A 24626-nucleotide genomic window follows, 5' to 3' on the forward strand; every position below is an offset into this window, starting at 1 on the left:
GACTCAGAGATCGACTCACATGAGTGGGAATTTAATTCTATATATCTCAATACTTTAGATGAGGAAGATGCATCACCACCTCCACCTCGCAAAGAAATCCCTATTTACGGAGAAGTACAAATTAAAACCTCTTGGGTTCCTGAACAAGAAACACCTTCCACAGACCCTACGTCACATCCTACACCTGATTCTGATAGGGAGAGTACCATCAACGACCTTCACCACAATGTCTTAACCCTCACTGACACATCTTATGAACTTAACCTGATTGATGAGGTAATGCCCATTATCCAACCTGAACTCATCAAATGGAACCAATCTAATCCCCCATGCCTTGACCAATTCCAAAACGATGAGGCAATCATTGAATTTTTGGAACTACGGGATAACATACCAAGTGGGGATCACAAAGTTGGATTCACCATCAAACTTAATAGCGCCACATACTTTGGGACAAATGCCAAAGCTTTCAGCTACAAAAATATCACAATAAAACATGGATCTTCCAGTGAAAACCACACTGTGGCACTGTTTGATCCCAAAAAAGTAAAAAGAAAGAGTGCATCCAATGGTGAAAACCTCTTTGAGGCATCTACGGATGAAAGGTTTGACATCCTCCCCTCTAGTGCAAATCGGGAATGATCAACAATCCTCATCAAGGAAACAAAAGAATTCAATGTGGGGACCCTTGAGACTCCTCACCACATACATCTGGCATCTCTTTTAACTCCAGAGGAACAACCTAAGTTTGTCGAATTCTTCCAGAAGTGTCATATCAACTTTGCATGGTCATATGGAGACATGCTTGGTCTGGATCCTGATTTAGTCATGCATCACCTCACCGTAGCAGAAGGAGCTAAACCAGTAAAATAGAAGCTTCACAAGATGCACCCCCAGATTACGGTGCTAGTCAAAGCAGAACTTAAGAAACTCCTGGATGTTGGTTTTATTAGACCAATTTATTATGCAAATTGGATCTCCAACATTGTACCTATTGGCAAACCAAATGGGGGCATCCGTATCTGTATTGACTTCAGAGATCTAAACAAGGCATGTCCTAAAGATGACTTCCCCCTACCAAACATTGACATGATCATGAACCTAACAACAGGACATGCCATGCTTTCTCTTATGGATGGCTTTTCAGGGAACAACTAGATAAAGATCATACCAGAGGATCAACATAAGATGACCTTCACATGTCCATGAGGAACATCATGTTGGAATGTAATTCCTTTTGGTCTAAAAAATGCAGGGGTGACCTATCAAAGAGCCATGAAAACCATCTTTCATGATATGATGCATACCATAATGTAGGATTATGTTGATGACTTACTGGAAAAATCATTAACAAGAGAAGGTCATCTTGCAATATTAGAGAAAATCTTTGACAGACTAGAACACTATCATGTTCGACTCAATCCAAAAAAATGTGTCTTTGGAGTAACCTCAGGGAAGCTTCTAAGATACATTGTCTCAAGCAAAGGCATTGAGGTCGACCCAACAAAGGTCAAAGCAATAATGAACATGCCACCTCCAAGGAACATCAGTCAGCTAAGGACACTATAAGGGCGACTACAATCCATCTGAAGATTCATTGCACAACTAGCATATAAGTGTCATCCCTTTACACATCTATTACACAAAAACATCATCTTTCAATGGGATGCCAGATGCCAACAAGCATTCCAGATGCTTAAGGACTATCTCATGAATACACCATTGTTGATCCCACCAGATCCAAGTAGACCTCTATTGCTCTATATTTCAGCAACTAATACAACATTGGGAGTACTACTAGCACAACATAATGCAAAAGGGAAAGAGTGTGTTGTATACTAAATCTCTCTCACACTCATCGTCTATGAACTCAATTACACACCTATTGAGCGAGCTTGCCTAGCAGTAATCTTGGCAGCCACTAAACTGAGGCACTACCTATTAACACATAAAGTACAACTCATTGCTAAGATCGATCCACTAAAGTACCTACTCAACAAAGCAACATTGACAGGCCGCTTGGCCAAATGGGTGATGATTCTGAGTGAATTTGACATTGAGTATGTCGACCGTAAAGCTATCAAGGGCCAAGTTATTGCAGATCAGTTGGCTGATGCACACCTCATAAGTGATCATCCTCTTGTTTCCAATTTTCCAGATGAAGAAATCTTCATGATCACAACAACATAACCATGGAAACTATACTTTGACGGTTCATATACTAGGCATGGCTCAGGGGTAGGCATTTTGTTTATCACACCTCAAGGTGACAACATCCCGAAGTCTTATAGGCTAACTTTTCCATGTACAAACAACATAGCAGAATATGAGGCCCTGATCAGCGGACTCAGACTAGTCATACAATTTAAACTGAAAGAGCTACAGATATATGGCGACTCCCAACTAGTCATCCAACAAGTTATAGACGAATATCAGACCAAGGATGATAAACTCATGCCGTACAAGAAAATGGTGGACAATTTAAAGCATCATTTACGACTATCACCTTTGAACAGATACCTAGAGATTAGAATCAAGCTACTGATGCCATGGCTACCATTACATCTCTCCTAGATCTTCCATAGAATTCAACACACTACTATTTCTTGGCAGGACATCTTTGGATTCCCTCTTATGATATCCCTGAATCTGAAATGATATGTTGCCTTGCCATTTTTGAATCCCTATGGTACGGTGAGTTCTACACCTACTTCCACGATCACACACTTCCTCCTAGCCAATCAAATAACCAACGCAAAACCTTCATTCGCCAAACTGCTCGATACACCATCATTGTTGAAACCCTATACCGACGCAGTCTTGATGGTACTCTCCTTCGATGTCTAGAACAAGATGAGACAACAAAGGCCTTGGAAGAGGTACATGAAGGAATTTATGGGACTCACTCAAGTGGTCCTTCCTTAGCAAAGAAGATCATGCACGCTGGATACTATTGGCCATCCATGGAAAAAGACTCCTACTATTTTGTTAGAAAATGCAAGAAATGCCAAGTTCATGGAGACCTGATACATCCACCAGCACAAGAATTGCAACCAATCACAACACCATGGCCCTTTTGTCAATAGGGACTTGACCTTGTGGGTAAAATTCATCCATCTTCATCCAACGACCACAAATTCATTATTACCACCATCAAATACTTCACAAAGTGGATCAAAGTTGTTCCACTTACCCAAGTCATCGGCAAGTAGATCGCCTCATTCATCCTTAATTACATCATATGCCGGTATGGTGTACCCATGTCCATCATCATAGATAACATGCTTCCTTTCAAAAATCAGGATGTCCGTGAGCTCTGTGAGAAGTTTCACATCCAACACCGCTTTTCGACTCCCTATTACCCACAAGGAAATGGTCAGGCCGAAGCATCGAACAAGAACATATTGAGAATCCTCAAGAAGACATTCAATGATGTCGGCCATGATTGGCATGTTCAATTAAATCCAACACTATGGGCATATCAAACTAGCATTCGAACAACTACAGGCGCAACTCCCTACTCACTGGTCTATGGTGCAAAAGCCATCCTTCCTATCAAGGTTAAGATACCATCTCTACGGGTTTCCTTTCATAATTTGATAGATGATGAAGCATACCGAGTCTCCTATCTTGAAGACTTGGAACTACTTGATGAAAGGCAACAAGCTGCATACAACTACCTCAAAGCCTATCAACAACGCATGAGAAAAAGCTATAATCACCGGGTTAGACCTCGTACATTTGAGGTAGGTGATCTTGTTCTCAGAGAGAATCCTCGTAACCAACCAAACAAAGAACATATTGGAAAGTTTGAATCAAACTGGTTGGGTCCATATATTATCACTGCTATATTTGGGTTCGGGGCATATCAGTTGGCTACTTCAGAAGGAGAACCGCTAGCAGATCCGATCAACAACATGCACCTCAAATAGTTTCATACATAAGTTGTATAGAGCATCAGGCTCCAATACATATTAGAAAGAAAACCGAAAACATTTAGATAAATGTCTTGAAGAAAATACAAAAAAATCAAAATAGTAAAGAAAAATCATGCATCCAAACGGTGAACAACCACTCCGGTGGCACCTTGGGTAAGTACGATGGTGAAAACCTGGCAAACAAGCACCACTCATAAAGGCTATGGCTCCATTGTCTTTCAGACTTTTTTTGATCACATTCATTGCATCCACTCATCCATCAGTCAAACCATGGCTTTTTATTGATCTACAATCAAGGATAATACTTCATGCGTCTTGCATCTTGCTTTTTCATAGTCATATCTAAACTGGGGGCAATGCTCTTAACCTATTGATGGAAGTGGATTCTCCATTACTTGTGATTCATTAAATTCTTCATTCAAAAACAACTCACAAAATCCAAAAACATCCAAAACACCTCATAAAATCCAAAAACATCCAAAATTGTCTCACAAAATTAAAAAACATTCAAAAACAACGCAGAAAATCCAAAAACATCATAAAACATAAAAAATCAATCAACAACATGGCAACACATAAAAATACTTTGTACATACACATCACCACAGACATTAAACAAACATTTTGATCTACTCAAACGATGATCACTTATCAAATCAACCAAACAATCAACACAGGTACACAACTGTCTTAACAAGGATGCATCCTTCCTTACCAAAACAAAGACATGATAACATTTTCTTTGACAATAAAATTTTGTTTAAGCTATCAAGTACTTGGTCAGTTTGATAAAGTTATTTATTCATTTATATCAGGTTCCTATGCTAGTATGGGATATCTACAAGTGATTAGAGTAGCCATGATGGTTCCTAAGTATCGTTTTGTTTATTGTCTATGAATTGTTCCAATGAAGTTAGGGGACATGTACTAATGGAGTCTACGTGGGAAGTTCACTAAGCTATGTGATCCTATGCAAAAATATAGTGATGGATCACTATGGCTTGTTGACTACAGCGTATACCTCGACCGTCTGCACATGAACCAGAATGGAGGGTCCATATTCTTTATCTATGCTGCTTGCTTACAGGAACAATGCTCCAAACTTGGTTCCTACTGCCTAGTCTAAGATTGATACTACCATTTCTCAATGATGAACAAAATAAAGCACTATGGATCATCATTTCATCTCATCTGTTTATATTGTATTTCGTTTCATATCACCCATCCATTTGATCATTCATTATTCATATTTATGGTTTTGTATGCAAGTGTGAACAAGTTAAAATACGAGAAATTATTTAATATGAATTGGTCTTGGATACAAATCATGATGGAGTTCTTTGATACATCATCAGTGCATCATACAATTTCTCACCAACTTGCATTCATCTATCATGAACGCATGACATCATCATTCCATTGCATTTTAGCTACATTTAAATTCATCTAGTTCATTATCTTTTACTTACATGTAGGTTCATTACATCCATTTTAGATATTCATTTAAGTGCATTTAATATCATTTAGTCGCATTCATTATCATTTACTTACATTAGCATCCTTACATCATTTCATTGTTGCAAATAAAGGCATTTAGATTCATTTGTATAAATTTCCCATCATTTCATTTACTACCATTATTAGCCATTACCATACATTCATTTGGTCATCTAGGTACAATTAGATGTCTTTTAAATAATTCAAAATCATTCATCATCATTTAAGTTTGTTTACAATACATTCACCTAGATTCATTTAGTTGCATTCATTTGTATTTATCTATCTATTAGTTAAGTAAATTCATCTATCTATCCAGTATATTCTTATACTCATTCAGTTCATTCTCATCTTTAAAAGTTTCATCTGGATTCATTAAGATGCATTCATTATCCTTTTAATTGCATTAAGGTGTAGTTATTCATTATCCCTTAGTTGCATTATCATTTCACTTTCCTTTGTCACTTAGTCATATTTTAAGTCATTTAGAATCATAACATAAACATTTGTCTCAACATTTGTTTATTTCATTTTAAAGTGCATTCATTTAGAAGATCATCACATAAACATTTGAATCACCATTTGCTTATCCATTTTGCATTCATTTTTAATCATGTATAAGCATTTACATAAACCATTCGATTCATTACATTTCATCATATCAAACACAAGATGCATCTCATCATATCATCAACATAAACACAAAGTAATATCTATCTCATAGTCAACATCATTCATTCATCATTTTGCATACATCATCATCATGGCATTACATACATAAAGCATTACAACAACACATCATGCAAATATTAACCTACATCCACATGTTAGCATCACATTCATAAACATGCATATAGACATCATAAAATCATCATCACATGCATATAGAAATCATCTCATCAACATAAACATCTAGCAAGTAAAAAATCCATCTAAGTATAAATCATAATCATCATCCTGCATAAACCCATACATATCGTCAACATGCATATCATCACAAAATATGGGATCTCCTCATATATCACATCATATATCATCTTGCAAAAACATACATGTATCAGAGTACAGTGATGTCAAAAATATTGGCTACCAAGAGCCATCCAAGTCACAATCCAAAATGACAATGTAATAAAATACATAAATCTCTCTCAAATGGCACTCTGGCCAGATGCTGCACCCCCATCACTGCCTACTCCACCACTACTCGCTGCACCACCTACACTATCTCACCGTGGAGAACCCATAACACCACCACTGCTCTGCATCCTCTGAGACCGCTCTGATCTCGCCTGACATATCTATGAATAGCTTAGTGCTCCCTGACTGGATGACACCTCATGCTCATATAAACCTTGCCAATAATCTATCTCCGCCTAAGCCCGCCGCATCTCCCTCAACACCTCCCCAGTAGGACCCTATGCTCCTACCACAACTCATCCTCTATCCTGCAGCTCCCTCAATCTCTCCACTGCATCATATCTATCTCGCAGCACTATAGTCAACTCTGACTCCCATGCAAATAGCTGAACATCTCTAGCTGCAATCTCTGCCTCACAATCCTCCACTCGTGCCTCGACGGATGTAAGTCGAGTCTGCATATATACTAGCATATGCTTCCACAAATCTACTCCTCCCATCCCCATAGGATCCTCTCCTCCACCAGTAGCTCCCTCTCCCATATCCATAGGTGCCTCTCCCTCCCCCATATCCCTGCCACCTAATTTGACTCCTCCCTAAGTCAAAGGACCCTGTGACAGTCGCAATGGCTGCCCACCTCTCCCTCTCCGTTGCAACCGTCCTCATCCACCACCTCCACCTCCAAATCCACCCCCACCTCCAAATCCACCACCACCTCCCCCATCTCCCACACCACCTCCTCCTCCGTCACCTCTACCTCCTCCTCTTACTCCTTTGCCTCCTCTCCTCTGTCATTATGTCCTATCATCCTCAAATGATGGTACCAACTCAGCTGGATATGAAATGCATGGAATCAGATGTGCGGTACGATACTGCGTGTACTCCTCTGTCACTCCTGCATCCACAATCCCCGACCTCATATGCCATGGTCTCGCCTGTAAAGTCCAGAACTCGGCTAAGGCCTAATCATACGATAACACTGGCCCCCACTGGAATCTCTCCTGTACCTCCCGTGCATACTCCCTTGATCCACTCGGCCATCCCTGCCTCCGACTGAACTGCCTCATCACTCTGTCGGGTACCTATCTCTGAACATAGTAGGATGTCCTACCAATCAAATACCATGTTATAAATACATAAGGAAAAGCCTCTACATCATCATCCCAAGGCTCACACTCAATGTATGGCCTCCATATCACTGCATCCAAATCATCTAATGCCCACCGCCACCACTCCAACTTCCCCAAGTGGGGTTGACTCATCATACCTCCGTATATGTACATGTAGGGCTGGTCTACTGCCCTGAATCTCAGGCACCTCGGTCATGTCATTGACAGGTGCTCCCATGCCCAGATATTTAGCAAAGTAATGCCAACTCCCAACAATCTCATCTATTGGTAAACCACCTCATGAAGCTCCCTGTATAGGTGTGATAGCACAGATGGCCCCCATACATAGCGGGTCCCATCTGTCACCATGTGCTCAATCACCTGGCCTCAACCCATGACCAGTCCATGCAATTGTCGATTGGGGCATAACAAACCCCTGACGATGCCGGATAAAACCGGTGGTAATGGCTCATATAATGCCGCTATCTCCTCTTACACGATTGAGCCATCATGAATATCGACATCCTCATCAAATATTCATTATACCGCTACTATACCCAATCCTCAGTCATACATAACCAGATCCCCTCGGATAGGAATGTGCAAAATCCTCCACACATCCTCCAGTGTAATGGTCATCTCTCCCATCGATAAATGGAATATGCAGGTATCACTGTGCCACCGCTCCACTAATGCAGTCACTAGTCCATGATTCATCCGAATCACGGGCATGTACATCATGTCATATAGTCCAATAGACACTACACAATCAATCTCTGTCTCCATTAGCTGATCTTGCAGCTGCTGTGTAGCCGGATGCTGCTCCTGCATCTGAAGCACGGGAAGATCCTCCTACACACACATCAACATCATCATCAGTTGTTTTGTTTAAAACTTTCTTAAGTTTAAACCTAGACTATCAACAAATACTTTGATCAAGTATCTTCGTGTCTCAACAGGTAAGCGATCATGGCAAACCTAGACTACAACAAACATTTATCATAATGACTTGGTCTCAATGGGACTGCTATGATTCAAAACAACTTATCCATCCATCCACCCAACATTGACACTAGGAGAATTTTTTTTAACATTGGGGCATCAATTTTTTAGACAATAGCGCTATTTTACTAACAATTGTGCTAAAACAACTACACAATAACGCTAACAACCAATAGCGCTAAAACCACTGCACAACAACGTCATTCCAGGCCAACAACACTACAACATTGACTCAATCATGCTAAAAACTACACTAGCGCTAATACTACTACACGACTGCGGTAAACCTGATGATAGAGCTAAAACCACTATGCAATAGCGCTATAGTAGCACAAAGGCGCTATTTTAGGTGACAATAGCGCTAAAATGCTATTGTCTTGACTCAACTTGGAAGCTTGAAAAAACACATAAAAAATGCATGAAACACAAAAATTCAAATTGGTGTACTGTTGGTCCGTAGTCATCTGGCCGCTGGAATCGGCGAACCTACTCTAGCCGATGATTTGCTATCGGTACCGACATGCTGACTGCTACTCTCTCTTTCACAAAAGTCACTATCAAAGCTCTGAATTGCTGTGGAGATGGATGCAAATGACCTTGTTTTTACCCCTTCACCCCCATATATACCCTCAACCCTTCACCTAATTTTACCCCGCTCACCGCTGTGGTCCTCGTGAACTTCCAGCGCCTCCCATTTCTCTGTTTTATCTCCAATTTCTTCTATTCTTTCACCGTTATTACTATTTTCTTCTCTTCTACCTCCCCGCCCAATCTTGTTCTTTTTCAAGAGATCGCCTGATTTTTTGAAATTTTCCGGCCCATCTCTCGAAGGGGCATACCACCCATTAAATTAACATTTATGGGGCATATTTCTTCACACCTATTTTTCTTTCTTTGAAATGACGCGATAAGCCGCACCGTCTCAAAGAGGGGCAAATGTAGTCACATAAATATGTCCATTTAATTAAATGATTATTTACTATTTATTTGATTAATAAACCCACTAGCCAACAGTTAATTAAATTAACATTTAATTAATTCCTCCTCAACCATTCTCCTATTAATTAAATAAATTATTCAAGTTATTTGAATTAATTCATTAAACCAAATTCACAATCAATTAAATGAATAAATCCTATTTATTTAATTTAATTCCCTTTCCTCTTTTAAATAAATAAATAAAACATTTATTTAAATCATTAAAAATCCCCCCCACTTGCATTCTCCTACAAATGCAAGTTGCAACCACAATTGAAATAAACTAGTTTTATTTTAATTTAAATCCTATTTTCCCTCACCCACCAAACCCACTTGCAATCTTAAATCCCCTTCTAACCACTTTCTAATCATTCCTAATTAGCCTAATCCATCCCCTAAATATTGTTACATTCCTAAGCAACTTGGAGTCACTTCTCAAAGCCTTCAAAGTCTTTGAAAAGCATTTAATGCTTTACGTGTTCAACAAGCTAACCTCTAAAGTCTTCCAAACCACTAATGGCTCTTACATGACCATTAATGGCTCTTAAATAACCATTTATGGTTAAATCCACTTGCCCCCATGGTTAGAGACTTTCCCTCTAACTCAACCCTCATTTAACCCATGGGTCTCTTCAAGCATTTATTGCTTTGACCATGGTTATCCTCACTAACTCTTGCACAAGAGTTTATCCATTGGATAAAGACACTATTTATTGGATAATGGCTTTATTCTTTCAACTCAACATTAACCTTACCTCCCAAGTTAACCCTCAAGTCATGTCAAGCATTTAATGTTTATTCCCTCCCCTCTCAACCCATCTCTTATTGACATTTCTCATCCTGGAATTGGATTGAAAGCCCTCACATAGATCATAAAATCATCAATCTTGACCCTTGATTGAGATTACTCAATCTCAGCCCTCCATTGCTCCATTTTACCTATAAATAGAGCTCATTTCTTCATAATCTAGATCCTGAAATCTTGTATGCATCTAATTTATAGTGAATTTTAGAGAGCATTTAGCATAATCATCTATATTTGTCATTTTGGGCTAAAATTAATATTAGATAATTAGATAATATATCATTTTAGCTTGTTCACATTTGCATTCTCATAATCATCCATTCTATAATCTTGAACCTCCATAAGACATCCAAAATAGTGCAAAATGCTACTGAGAGCTACACTCATTTTGGAACTTGGAGAGGAGAGGAACAAGGGAGGAGAAGCTACAAGCATGGTGGAGGGCATTTGGAGATGTCTTGTTGCATTTCTTAGTTTCATTAAGCTTTCTATTTTGTGTGTAGTGTCTCTCTTGATATGCTTGCTTAAGATAGTGTTTGATTTGTGATTTTTAACACTAACACTTGTTTGTTGCTTGTTTGTTTGTGTTGTCTTGACAATATCCTAACCATTCCTTTTTGCAGAGCATCATTTTATAAGCAAACATGATGAAACATGGATGGAAGTTGTTACTCCTCAAACTTTTGGGATAACAGAGATGGGATATGAAGTTGATCTGAATATTCTTGAAGCATATGCTAAGACACTTCTTGATGCACCTAAGGAACCATCTGAAGAAATTTTTGGAAATGCTGAGACTATTGAAAGTGTTGTTTCGATGCAAAAGCAAAGAAAAAGGAGAGAAAAATTCATCAGAGATGCATCCAAGATGGCTAAGGAAGTAAAAGAAAATGTGATGAACATAAGCGGTATTTCAGCCAGTGAACTGGAAGGATTGGAACCAGTAGCCCATGTTTCACCGGTAGCCTAAGAAAAAAGCTAACTCCAAAGAAGAAACAAACTAAGGCACCAGATACCCTTACACTAGAGGAATTAATGAATGAAATAACACAAGAAGGTAATCTTAGTAATGTAAATAAATATTATCATTCCTTCAAGGATTTTGACAAGGAGACTATAGAGGCTAGTATTATTTTGCATCTTGATATCTACAAGAAAGTTTTGATTGAGGTTGTAGATGATATGCCTAATGACTTGTATATAAGATTAGAGGCTAAAAGGATGTCGGTTATGGAACTATAAAAAGTTAAAGGTTGAAGCATTGTTGGTTGTTCACCTCGTTAATTCTAGGGAAGAAATTGATGAACTAATTGTTGAAGCCAACCAGACAGTTTTTGTGAGTGGTCACTGACAGGTTAGTCTAATGGCTGGAAGAGTGAAATAGATAGCTGATGAAACTGCAGACATTTGGGATATATTTTTTGTTGAAAAAGAAAAGAAAATTGAAAGGAGTAGATAGAAATTGGATAGGACTTTTGCAAAGGTATATCAAAAGGACAAAGGTAAAGGTAAAATTGGTAGTATACTTGTTATAAAGGTCATAGATAACCCTCCTCCACCAGCACAGGTTACTCCACCAATAACTTCAAATACACCGGTACATACAGACAGTCAACTGAATAAGGAGACTGAAGAAATAACACATGATGACATTAATCCAGATTTTGAAATTCTTTTCACTATGAATGTTGATACATAAGATTTTAATATTGTTGTGGATAAGGATACCTCAAAAGTTAAGACAGTCAATGCTAATAACATTGAGATATGTGAGTCACAGACTAACACTGCTGACTCTCAAAACATTGAAATACCGGCAGAAGGTAAGAAACTGGAGGCTGAAAAACCGGCAGATGCAAAGGTACTTACACAGACTGAAAAAATCAATAGAAGCATAAGTAATAACACAGAGTGAGAAACTGATAGAAACTATAAATAAAGAGGAAACAATTGATGGAAACAAGGAGGAAATTGTTAAGGCAATTGATCAAAAATTAGTTGAAAGGAAAGTTATTACTGAACCAAGCACATCTACTACTAATTTCTGACCTACAAATGTGACTAATGTTCTTTTAGATTCTATAAGGAGGATAACTGATTGCAACACCTTGGCATTCAAGGTTATTGATGATACACTGCCTATTTTGTAGATGATTGCACCGACCTGTAAGATAGATCATATTGAGGATTCTTTAGGTAAACTAGACGCATTGTCCAAATTTATTGCTTCAAATGTTCTAACTGTAGATAAGGTGAATGAGGAAATTGTTAAGGAAAGAATGAATAAATAAAAAGGAGAATTCTTTGAGAAGACCATCAAAGACTGTAATGAGCACATTGATTCCTTATTACCGGTACTAAATTCAACAATTTTGGAGTATAAGGATTTGTATAAAGAAGCTTGCAAGCCTCACCACCCGACTGAAGACATTGATGAGGAAATGAAGAGAACATAGAAGGAAATAGATGACATAGTAGATAATATGATAGGTTCCTCAAAAATTACCTCTGTTTTTTAACAAGAAATGATAGTTTGAGGAAAAGATTGAAAATTTGGAAAAAGAAAAAGCAAGGATATGGTTGAAGGCCCAGGAGCTAAAAAATAAGCTTGGTACTAGATTGGACAATCTTATAACTTAGCAGGTTGAGCTATCAAAGGCAACAATTCAAGGAGAACGGTCACCAGAGCAAAAGATGTATTATCTGACCGACTTGATCGAGTAGATAGAAACCATTATTTCCAACAATAACAAATTCATGCAGAGCCTGAATCTAATTTTGGCGGATATTTTTGAACTTGTACATAACCAGTTACGGGCTATGAGGTAGAATTTTTGTATTCTTTGATTCTTTTTGACATCCTTTGTCATTGATGTCAAAGGGGGAGTAGTATGGAGAAAAATGTATGGAAGAAAATGCATAGAAGAAATCACTTGCTTAGGGGGAGCACACTTTTTTTGGGATCAGTTTTTGGATTTTTCTCATGAGTGTTGCCATCAATGCCAAAGGGGGAGATTGTTGGCATTCTACACTCAATGAGAATGGTTGATGTTATCATTGATGGTAACCAACCAATAACAGGTTGTATAGTTTCACCGACAACACAAACATCATACACCGGTAGGCACATTCACCGACATCTAGTTTACATTGGCAATGAAGTATACCAGCATCCAGAGCAACATGAGACAAGTTCTGTTTATATGAATTGTATTGTAAATGTAATTAATTATTTGTAAGTCGACATGATGCATTGTAAAGACTCATATATGTATGAGATCTTATAGGTCAATTTTTGATATGTAGCATAGGATAGAACAATATTATGTAGAAGATAGCGAAAGGATTTTTGTAATAAGGCAGATAGGTTATGTGAGTGAATTTTATTCACCGACAAGGTTTTTGGTTAAGGTTTGTGATAGAGCTTAAACCGGTACTGAATCAAGCATTGCAAATGCTAATTTGAGCAGTACATTATCTTGGATTTAATTATCCATCTTGTAGTCAGTGAGACTCTTCTATTGAGCAGTGAGCTCTAGGCTGTTGGCCTTCTTGCATGTGCAGGCCCCTATTGTAAGTAATATTTATTCATATTGGCCAGTGAGTAAATATTGTGGGTCACAAATCCCACTGAGGTTTGTCCCTTACTGGGTTTCTCACCAAAATATCTTGTGTTATGGTGTGCATTTATGTTATCTGTGTTATTTCTCTTTACTGCACTATTTCTTGTTTATCGGTACATTAATTTAAGTTACAAAAATGTAAATAAGTTCAAATATTCCATTAACCAGTTAGACACTGATTCACCCCCCCGTCTCAGTGTCTTTGGGACTATCATTGCATCTAACAGTCTAGTCAAATTTGGTCAAGGCTTATGTGGACTATCGAGTTGCATGATGGCATACTCTTGCAAACACATTGGGTTGACTATAAACAACTATGCCGATCTAATTTGTCAATTGAAATCATCTTTCTTCATGTTCATTGCCTTAGCAATCCCAAAGTTTCATTGCTCACTTGCTATCAGCATAGTTTTAACTATTGGGATGACAATTTGCCTCTACTCCACCTTCACTAGCTATCCCAGTGACCACTTGATGCCTGTGATTCCTTTCATCATCATTAGTTACTCTGATGAAGTTCTCACCTTTGATTTTGGCTATCACCATAGGCTATCTCGATGCACAATCTCCATGTTGACTAACCTTATCGACATAGGTTACCTTGAACTGAAGGACTTCAATCCAAACACCCACTCATCAGAATAGTTACAACTATCAATATAGGTAAAAACATGTTAGATCAACATGATATATTGTCGAATCACCCTTTATCGACATAGTTATCCTGAGAACGCATCTCCACAGTGACATACTTCATTGGCATAAGGTATCCCGAAACTCAAACCCACGGTGACAAACTTCATCAATATTGGTTATCCCGAAATACATACCCATCGAAACATCTAACACTATTGGATTAGCTTTTGGATGTTATACCATTTGTACAAACTTGTTCCAATGACCCAAAATGAACAATCATCGGTGTGGCTATTTCAAAATCAAACTTTAAGGACCTTCTCCATATCGACATCTGTTATTCCAATTTACTTACCAAGGGGTCTTCTCAACATTTTCTTCTGTCGGAATAGCTTACACTATTGGTATAGCTGAAATTTGTCATTCCATCCTCAATAGCTACTTTGATACACATTCTTGATCTTCTAGTCAGCATAGCTATTCTGACATAGTGATTGCCAGAGTAATTAACACTATCAGTATAACACAAAATCGTAATGCCACCTTTGTCAGGTAACCTGATAAGTGTCTCTTACATTGTAATCGGTATTGCTATCCCGATATGATAACTTGCACAACACTTGATCGGTATTGCCATCCCGATATGTTTGCATGATAACTCTACAACCTCTTACACAACACTTGATCGGTATTGCTCTCCCAATATGTCTTCACGATAACTCTGCAACCTACAACACTTGTTGTTTCTCTGCATCCTCAAGTCATCCCTGCAACACATGTTGACATCAATGTCAATAATGCCAACAATATCCCCCTTTGGTATTGATGTGAACACACACATGCAACTCATTCTCCCCCTTTGACAACAATGACAAAACTTGCACACCACCTACCATAAAACTTGTAAACTTCCTCTCCCCTTGTAGATGTCCAACCTAGAAAATGCCTATCAATTGATATTTTCTATAGATTCCACTAGATGAACCATTATTACAATATAAAAGGCATCTTTGATGTTGCTCACAAAAATTTTAGAAACTCCCCCTGAGACAAACATGAGGTTCAAGGATGAAAAGTAGTAAAAATAGTAAGCTCCTCCTGAACCACATACCTCATAAATATGTTTAAGTGCTAAAGGAAGGTGGGACAACAACCAACTTATATCTCAGATACTCAAATGTATCCTTTGGAAGAGGCTTTGTGAAAATATCAGCAACTTGCTCACTTGTGGGAACATATTCAACCTTTACCTCCTTCATTGCAACCTTCTCCTTGAGAAAACAATACTTAATTGCTATGTGTTTTGTCCTTGAGTGCGTAACAGGGTTCTTTGATATGTTGATTGCAATTGAATTATCACATTTGATGGAGATTGGATCTGCATACTCTACCTGGATGTCCTTGAGTGTCTGCTTCATCAAGAGAACTTGTGAACAACATGTGGTAGCAACTATATACTCTGCTTCAGATGTGGATAGAGAGATAGAATCTTGCTTCTTGTTGTGCCAGGAAACTAGTCTGTCTCCAAGGTAGAAAGCTCCACCACTGGTGCTCTTTTTGTCATCTATGAAACCTTCCCAATCAACATCAGTAAAGGCTTGTAAAGTGAAATTTCCTTTCTTTGGATACCACAAGCCATAACTAAGTGTTCCCTGCAGATATTTAAATATTCTTCTAACAAAATTTACATGCGATTGCTTTGGAGCAGCTTGGAATCTAGCTACCAAACACACTGCTTGCACAATATCATACCTTGAAGCTATGAGATAGAATATACTGCCAATCATGGATCTATACAAGGTCTGATCTACACTAGGTAACTCATCATACATGCTTAATTTGCATCCTATGACTGTGGGAGTATGAACCGATTTGTTGTCCTCCAACTTTTTCAACATGTCCTTTGCATACTTGGTTTGTGAGATAAAAATTACTTTATCTAACTGAGAAATCTGCAAACCAAGGAAATATGACAGCTCTCCAAGCATTGACATCTCAAACTCGGATTGCATTTGGTCAGCAAACTCTTTGCATAAGTTGTCCTTGTTACCTCCAAAGATGATGTGATCTACATACACCACAACTATGATCATGGGGTCTCCATCCACCTTAATGTATAGGTTGTTGTTAGCATTTCCCTTTCTGAAACCTTGTTGATGGAGGTGCTTATCCAACCTAGAATACTATGCTCTAGGTGCCTGCTTCATACCATAAAATTATTTTCTCAATCTACACAAAAAATTTGTCATCTTCATGTAGCTAAAATCCTTCAGGTTGCTCAATATAGACCTCTTCTTCAATATTTCCATTCAAGAATGTAGATTTGACATCCATTTGATATACTTTATATCCTTTATGGGCTGAGAATGCAAAGAACATCCTTATAGATTCAATCCTTGCAACTGGTGCAAATGTTTCTTCAAAATCTATGCCCTCTACCTGAGCATACCCCTTAAACACAAGTCTTGCTTTGTTCCTTATTAATTTCCCTTCTTCATTCATCTTGTTCTTGTAGACCCATTTAGTCTCAATGACATTCTTGTCTATTGGCCTTGGAACCAAATCCCATGTTTTGTTCTTTTTAATCTACAACATCTCTTTTTCCATAGTCTTCATCCACTTCTCACTTTTTCTATCTTCATCATATGTTTTGGGTTCCATCTCAGTCACAAGGCAAAAATTTACTTGTTCATTATTTCTTGAAAGTCTTCTTCTAGTTTGTACCCCCTCATTTTTTTTGCCTATGATCTGCTCTTCAGGGTGATTCTTTTGCACATATCTATTTGGAGTCTTGGTGGGTACTTCTTCTTGTTCACTTCTAGATTGCTCTTCATCCTCACTATATGATTCTTCAATCCAATTTATTATGCTTTGTTTCCCTTTATGTAGATCTTCATCCACTCTTACATGTACACTCTCAATCACCTTCTTTAGCCTCTTGTTGAAACATTTGTAGGCCTTGCTGTGAGTTGAATATCCCAAGAAGATACCTTCATCACTTCTTGAACCAAAGCTTCATAATCCATCTTCATCTCTTTTGATGAAGCATTTGCTACCAAACACCTTGAAATACTTGATAGAGGGTCTCCTATCATACCATAGTTCATAAGGCGTCATATTTTTATTCACCCTTAATTGCACTCTGATGGTGTATATACAACAATGTGAACTGCCTCTTTCCAATAAACATCAGGCATATTTGCTTCATTCAACATTGTCCTTGCCATTTATTTGACTGTTCTTTTTTTCCTCTCCACAATACCATTTTGTTGTGGTGTCCTAGAAGCTGAATATTGTCTTATGATTCCATGCCTTTCAAAGTATTCTTCAAATTTCTTTTATGTGAATTCACTTCCACGGTCTAATCTTAAACACTTCAGCTTGTATCTATTGGCAAAATGGTCAGCGCTCCCCTTGGGATTTGTGACAAAGGACTAACCACCTCCCATGCGATCCATATCTCTATAGTCTGTATCGGGCGTTGACAGATCAGTCTTTTGATGCAACGACAAACTGGGCTAGCAATTGGTATTAGAGTCTGGTACCTCAGAAGAAGTTTAACAACTTGAGGAAGATCCTTAAACTAGAATCTTTAAACATGGCTATGGAGAAGCAACTTGAGATGGTTCTTGAGGATTATGATGCTGAAAGGATGAAGAACTTGAAATTGCAAGAAGAATTGAATTCTACAAATGAATTCATTCTTATCCTACAAGAAAGGTTATCATCTTCTCAAGCCAAGAGAAAAGAAATTTTGCAACAACTAGATGATGAGGAGAAAAATTCTCTTAAGGAACAATGTCAGAAACTAAGTCAAGCAAACATGCTCATGAAGAATGAAATGCAAGATCTGACTATGAGGCTATCAAAAGATATTGAGGATAGAAATAAGAAGGAAGATAATCTTGTTATATCTTTGAAGAATAAATTTGATGAATGTGGCAGATTGACTCATGAGAATAACTTATTGAGAACTGATTTGGCACACTCCCAGAACAATGAACAAGAATTTGAAAGACAAGTAACCACTCTGAGAGATGATCTGACTATTGCAAGTGAGTATAAAGAAAAGTTTAGGATCAGTGTTGCATAGTTGGATGACTTATTGAAAAGACAAAGAAAGATTGATGATTCTAGAGGACTTGGATTTGTATAGGGTGAAAGCTCCAGTACTGCAAATGAAGATCAGACAACCAGTATGCAGAACTCATCAAAACAAAGGAAACCAGTAAGTCAATCTAATGCTTATAAATTCAATGGTAGATGTTTTGTTTTCAATAAATTTGGGATATGGCTAAACAATGTAGATATAAGGCAAATCAAAACTACAATTTTGTTCTCGGTCAATGCACAAACTGCAAGAAATATGGTCATAGATCAGAAGATTGTAGAATGAATGTTAAATGTCATGCATGTGGAAATTTTGGACATTTTTCTAATTGTTGTAGGTCAGAAATGATACCAGATATGTCAAAGAAATTTAGAAGAACAATGTTACATGTTATGCATGCAACAAAATAGGTCATATTGCTAAGTATTGCAAAATCAAGACTCAACCGGTTAATAATGATTAAGATAATGAGAAAGGAAAGAAGAAGGTAGATGAAATACAACAAACTCACACCAAGAGAAGGCTTAGAAAATTTGAAGAATCAAATGGAGATGGATCTATACCAGGAACTCCACTGGTAGAATAGAGTATTCCACCACCAACAAGAAATTCCACCGGTAACTGAGGCATAAGAATTAGGAGTTGGTAAAGTTATTTCTAAATTTTGCATACTACCCTGGAAGAGATCTAAGAAGATCTAGAAAGAGATCTAGAGAATTGTGTTCATCATTGATGAAGGTTCACCCAACACATAACTGTGAGACCGACATTTGTAGGGTTTTTGGTGAAGCATTTATTACAAAAAATTAAGGTTTCTATTCGCTGATAAAAGAGGGTAAGTGAATTTATTTCACTCACTAGGCATTCAAACATTCAAAGCGAAGTAAAGGCGAGTCAAGAGCGAGCAGAAGCATTGTGAAAAGATTTCGAGAAGTTATCAATCTTTCACCGACACTTACTTTTAGGTATTTTTTCGACATGGCATCTAGATCTTCAGCTCCTACTTTTATTGTAAATCCCACCATTGTCGAAGTCAAGGATAGGTTAAGGCTAGTATTTAAGGAGGTTCCCAAAATTGCTAAAAAGGAAGACTCTGTAGGAGCATTTTCTAGGGTTCTTGACGGTGTAATGTATATTGAAGATGTGAGGGCATGCATTCACTACACCCTTAAGGATTTGGTCACTGAAGATATCAAAATCATGTATCAATCCGTGATACTAAGAGACTCTGGAACCATCAAACCAAAATTCAAAGCAATCGAGGATATAGGGTTAATTGGTATTCTGTACCTATCGAAATTCAAGGATGAGGTGATCATATACGTTTTGAGCAAGGTTCACAATGAATTTATTTGGCTAGATATGCCTTACATGATCACGAAGGAGGCAATTCAAGCTGTCACCAGCTTACCTAGGGTCGAACAAGAACCTAGCAAGAAAATTTCCAATATAGAGGTCAAAAAACTCATCGGTGCTACACTTGATAGCATATCAATGAGGATAAGCACAATCACCGACACAGATATAATGTTTGCAAGCATGATCATAGGTTACAAGGTTTCTCAATCCAACCGATTGAATTTTTTTGCTAGTTCATGCATTCATGCCGCATATCAAATGCTGAGGAATAATGTGAAATATGATTTATGTGAGTGGATGAGGAGTGAGTTGATGTTAAACCTTGGAAAGATAAAAGGAATCAAGAAAGGCACCTTTAGATATGGAAACGTGATTGTATGTTTAATGCTTTACTTCCTAAATGAGCTACCCAGTATAGGGAAGAAGCTTTGGGCTCATGACATACCGGTAGGTATGCAGATCAAGGAAGCTATCACCGGTCTTGGTACCAACAGAGATGAGAAACTTTGGGGGTATTTTAAGACTTTTCAAGAAAACATGAGGAAAAGGGAGAGAATTTCAAAGAACATTGTGGAGAAGTATTCCACTGATATCTTTTTCATGGTAAAAACTAATGAAACTCTTATGGAAGCAGTTAAACCTAGGCAAATTTGGGTTACTGAACTTGGATATGAGGTGGATGATAGCATTTTTGAACTCTATGCAAAGATGTCATTAGATGCCCCATTAGATGATAAGACAGAACATTTTGGTATAGCAGGAGAGAAGGCTCTTGAAGTAAAAACTGGTTTTAATAAGAAAAAAAGAGAGAAGAAAATAGAAAAGATGTCTACATATGTACAAGATGTGCTTTATAAGATAGACACTCAACTGGGCTCTAAATCAAAACAAGCTGCTAAACTACCAGAGGTTGGTACTGTTGGCATATGTGCAGAATATGATGACATGATGATATTGTATGTTGTCATTGATGTCAATATGTTGAAGAGTGAACTGGTATATTGAAGTAAGCACTTGCAAGACAATCGATATATGTGAAAAAGTGAAGCGATATGTTTGTCCAAGTGAACCGGTATGTTGGAATGTGAACCGGTATATGGAATGTTTTGTATCAAGGTTTCATATGGTATGACTACTGGTTGGGAGTCTTAGCTTCAGGGTTTCCGGTTGAAGTGTTCCAAGCCTGCGTGATTCAACTGATGACATCGTGTGATGAGTTAGCATTGTAATGAAGAATAGATTGTGTTGCCACACTAGCCTTGTGTGCGTGAAGGATCTTGCATGAAGGAGATTGATCCTATCTACCTCGGGAATGTGTGAAGTCTCTGTAAATGGTGGAGAATGCGTGATGGGTTATCAGCCTCCAAGAAGTGGTGAAGAACGAACGTTGGAGAAAATCTTGAGATCTGTTCAAGACTATTGTAATCAATGCAATATGTTCAATGGTTAGGATTGAATCGACTGAATTGCTTAACCTAAATGTTTAGGGTTTAGGGTTTATGCTATCGACCTATCAGTTTCCTATAAGGTCGATGTTGTTTTTCATGTTGAGGTTGTTGGCAAATGTTGTGTGTGTATCTAAGTGCAGAGATACATGATTCTTGCCAGACCAGATAAGAGAATATATACCTGCAGAGTGTGATTGCAGAAGGAAGGAACCAAAGCGGATCTGCATTGGCATTGAAGTGTTGTTACCAGATCATTGTAATATCTGTTGACCTCTAACCACTTCAATAGTTGGAAAATCCCTTAACAGGGTAGCTTTAACTGACTTGCTATAAATCCTTTAACAAGGTGACTCAAAATATTTGAGTTCTTAAAATCCTCTAACAAGGTAACCTTTAACAGGGTTTAACCCTTAACTGGGTATTTTAGCCATCCCTTAACTGGGTGATCCCTAGCAGGATCGGTTCCTAACATAACCTATTGTAAAGTCTTTAACTAGACTAGGCTTCTAACAGAGCGGACTTCAAAAGGGTTCAAAGAACAGCTTGTGGGTATTCATCCCCACCATGGTTTTTCCCAATTGGGTTTCCACATGAAAAAATATGTGTTTTATGTGTGATGCTTTTCATGTGATGCTTTTTTATTTTGTGTCAAGTGGTAAAGCATGTTGAACCAGTAAGTCTTTACATTTCTGTTGATGTATTACTAGTGTATGCATATTGGTGAAGTGGAAATAAGATGGTAGATTGTGTGGAAAGCTAAGAGTTACCGATTTATGTCTTTCACGTTCTTACTATGTTTAACTGACAGTAATCTGGTTTAGACCGGTGTTATTGCTTGTCAGTCAAGTGCAGTGTTTTTCAGTCAAATCGGTTCAAGGAAAAGTGCTTTTGTCTGTACTGATTCACCCCCCCCTCTCAGTACCGGTTTGGTACTAACTATTCATCATTGATTCATCAATTGGTATCAAAGCATCTTCCAGGTCCTCTGTGTTGTAAGCTTAACTGCTTGAGGTAAAGATCCTACTCTAATGATGAAGAGGGAAGGTCCAAAGTTCAACAGAGACAACTTTAAAATATGGAAGGACAAAATGAAGATATACATCAGAAGCATGGGTGCTCAACACTGGAGCTATGTTGAGAATGCTTATGTTATCCCTACCGGTACTCTCACCGATGATCAAAAGAGAGAGATTCAGGAGAATGGGCAAGGCATGGAAGCCCTAATCAGCAGTTTATCTGACATTGAGTTTATTGATGTTCAGGATAAAGAGAATCCCAAAGAAGTATGGGATGCTCTTGAGAATATCTATGGCGGTAATGAGAATGTGAAACAAGTTAAGGAAGAAAGCCTTAGGGGAAAGTTTGAAGACATGCGGATGGTTGAAGGAGAGACCATTCAACAATATGGAATAAGAATAAAAATTGTTGTTGGAGATATCAAGAGTGCAGGTGGTAAAATGGAAGATTCCACTGTTGTTAGCAAAGTTTTGTGATCCTTATTACCGGTCTACACAATAAGGGTCACTGCTATTTAGGAGTTGAGGTTTGTAGACAAGACAAAGGTATCCCTAGATTCCATCATTGAAAAGTTAACAACTTATGAGCTAAATAATTATGATGATAGTATTCAGAAGACTGAATCAGCCTTCAAAGCATCTGCTGCACCATCTAGAAAAGGCAAAGAAGCTAGTACAAGTGGTGAACTAAGACAAAGTAGAGAAATGGATGATGAGGATATCCTGATGGAATTTGAAGCTCTTCTTGCCAAGAGACTTCCCAAGGGAATCGGTAAATATAGAGGTAAGCTTCCTTTGAAATGCTTTTCTTGTAACCAGATAGGACACATTGTTGTAAACTGCCCTAATGGTGATAACAAGGAAAAACCGGAGAGGTTCAACAAGTTCAAAGGAGGAAACCAGAGAAACTGTTTTGTAGCAGTTAATGAAGGTGTCACTGATGAGGAATCATAAGATGAAGAAAGTGAAGATATTGTGTTTGTAGCAGTCAAGGAAGATGTGTCAGACAAGAAGGCTCTTGTCTCCTGCTTTGATAATTCCAATGAGTGAATTATTAACAGTGGTTGTTCTCACCATATGACTAGTGACCGGACTAAGTTTCCAACTCTGGAAGAGTATTATGGTGATGTGGTTCATTTTGGTAATGATGCACAATGTATGGTAAAATGTAGAGGTTCCATCTCTCTGAATGGAAGAAGCAGTGCTGACAATGTGTATTTGGTAGAAGGTCTCAGACACAACCTTTTGAGTGTTGCTCAACTGAATGATAATGGACTCACTCTGGAATTCAAAAATGGAGTGTGCAAAATCAAAGGAAAGAATGGTGCATTGATGGCTACCGATATGCAGACCAATGGTAACCTATTTCAGCTAAATGCTAATGTCAGTACATGTCTAATGCCTAAGTTTGAGGATAGCTAGATATGGCATAGGAGACTCTGCCATGTAAACTTTGATAATATTGTGAAGGCCAGTAAGATCAAGGTAGTTAGAGGATTGCATATGCTGAGCAAACCGGAGAATCCTTTGTGCAGAGAGTGTCAACTGGGGAAAATGTCTTCCTCAACCTTCAAAGGTAAACCTTTCACTGCAGACAATTTACTTGATCTTGTGCATACTAATTTGTGTGGTCCTATGAAAACTAGGAGTGTGCAGGGAGATAGGTATTTTATGATTCTTACTGATGATTTCTCAAGAATGATGTGGGTCACATTCTTGAAGGACAAGTCTGAAGCCTTTGGAAAGTTCAAAGCCTTCAGAGCACTGGTTGAAAAAGAAAGTGGTAAGAGGATTAAGTGCCTGAGAACTGATCAAGGAGGATAATTCACTTTTGGTGAGTTCAACAAGTAATATGAAGAGAACGACATCAAGAGGTGACTGTCTACCCCCCGGATTCCATAGCAGAATGGCCTAGCATAGAGAAACAATTGGACTATAGTTGAAGTAGCCAGAACAATGTTGATACA

General features: G+C 38.0%; 1 protein-coding gene across 1 annotated transcript in view; it reads right to left on the reverse strand.

Moving 5' to 3' along the window:
• Positions 1-6868: 6868 nt before the first annotated feature.
• Positions 6869-24626, reverse strand: part of LOC131874383 (uncharacterized) — a 34623-nt gene continuing 16865 nt past the window's right edge. The window contains exons 3-6 of the mRNA XM_059217729.1: positions 8261-8533; positions 7979-8062; positions 7545-7679; positions 6869-7027 (exon numbers count right to left, since the gene is read on the reverse strand). Of these exons, the coding sequence (XP_059073712.1) occupies positions 6869-7027; positions 7545-7679; positions 7979-8062; positions 8261-8533 (651 nt within the window). The remainder of the gene's footprint in view (positions 7028-7544; positions 7680-7978; positions 8063-8260; positions 8534-24626) is intronic.

The sequence above is a fragment of the Cryptomeria japonica genome, chromosome 3 (assembly GCF_030272615.1).
Source record: "Cryptomeria japonica chromosome 3, Sugi_1.0, whole genome shotgun sequence".
NCBI classification, from domain to species: Eukaryota; Viridiplantae; Streptophyta; class Pinopsida; order Cupressales; family Cupressaceae; genus Cryptomeria; species Cryptomeria japonica.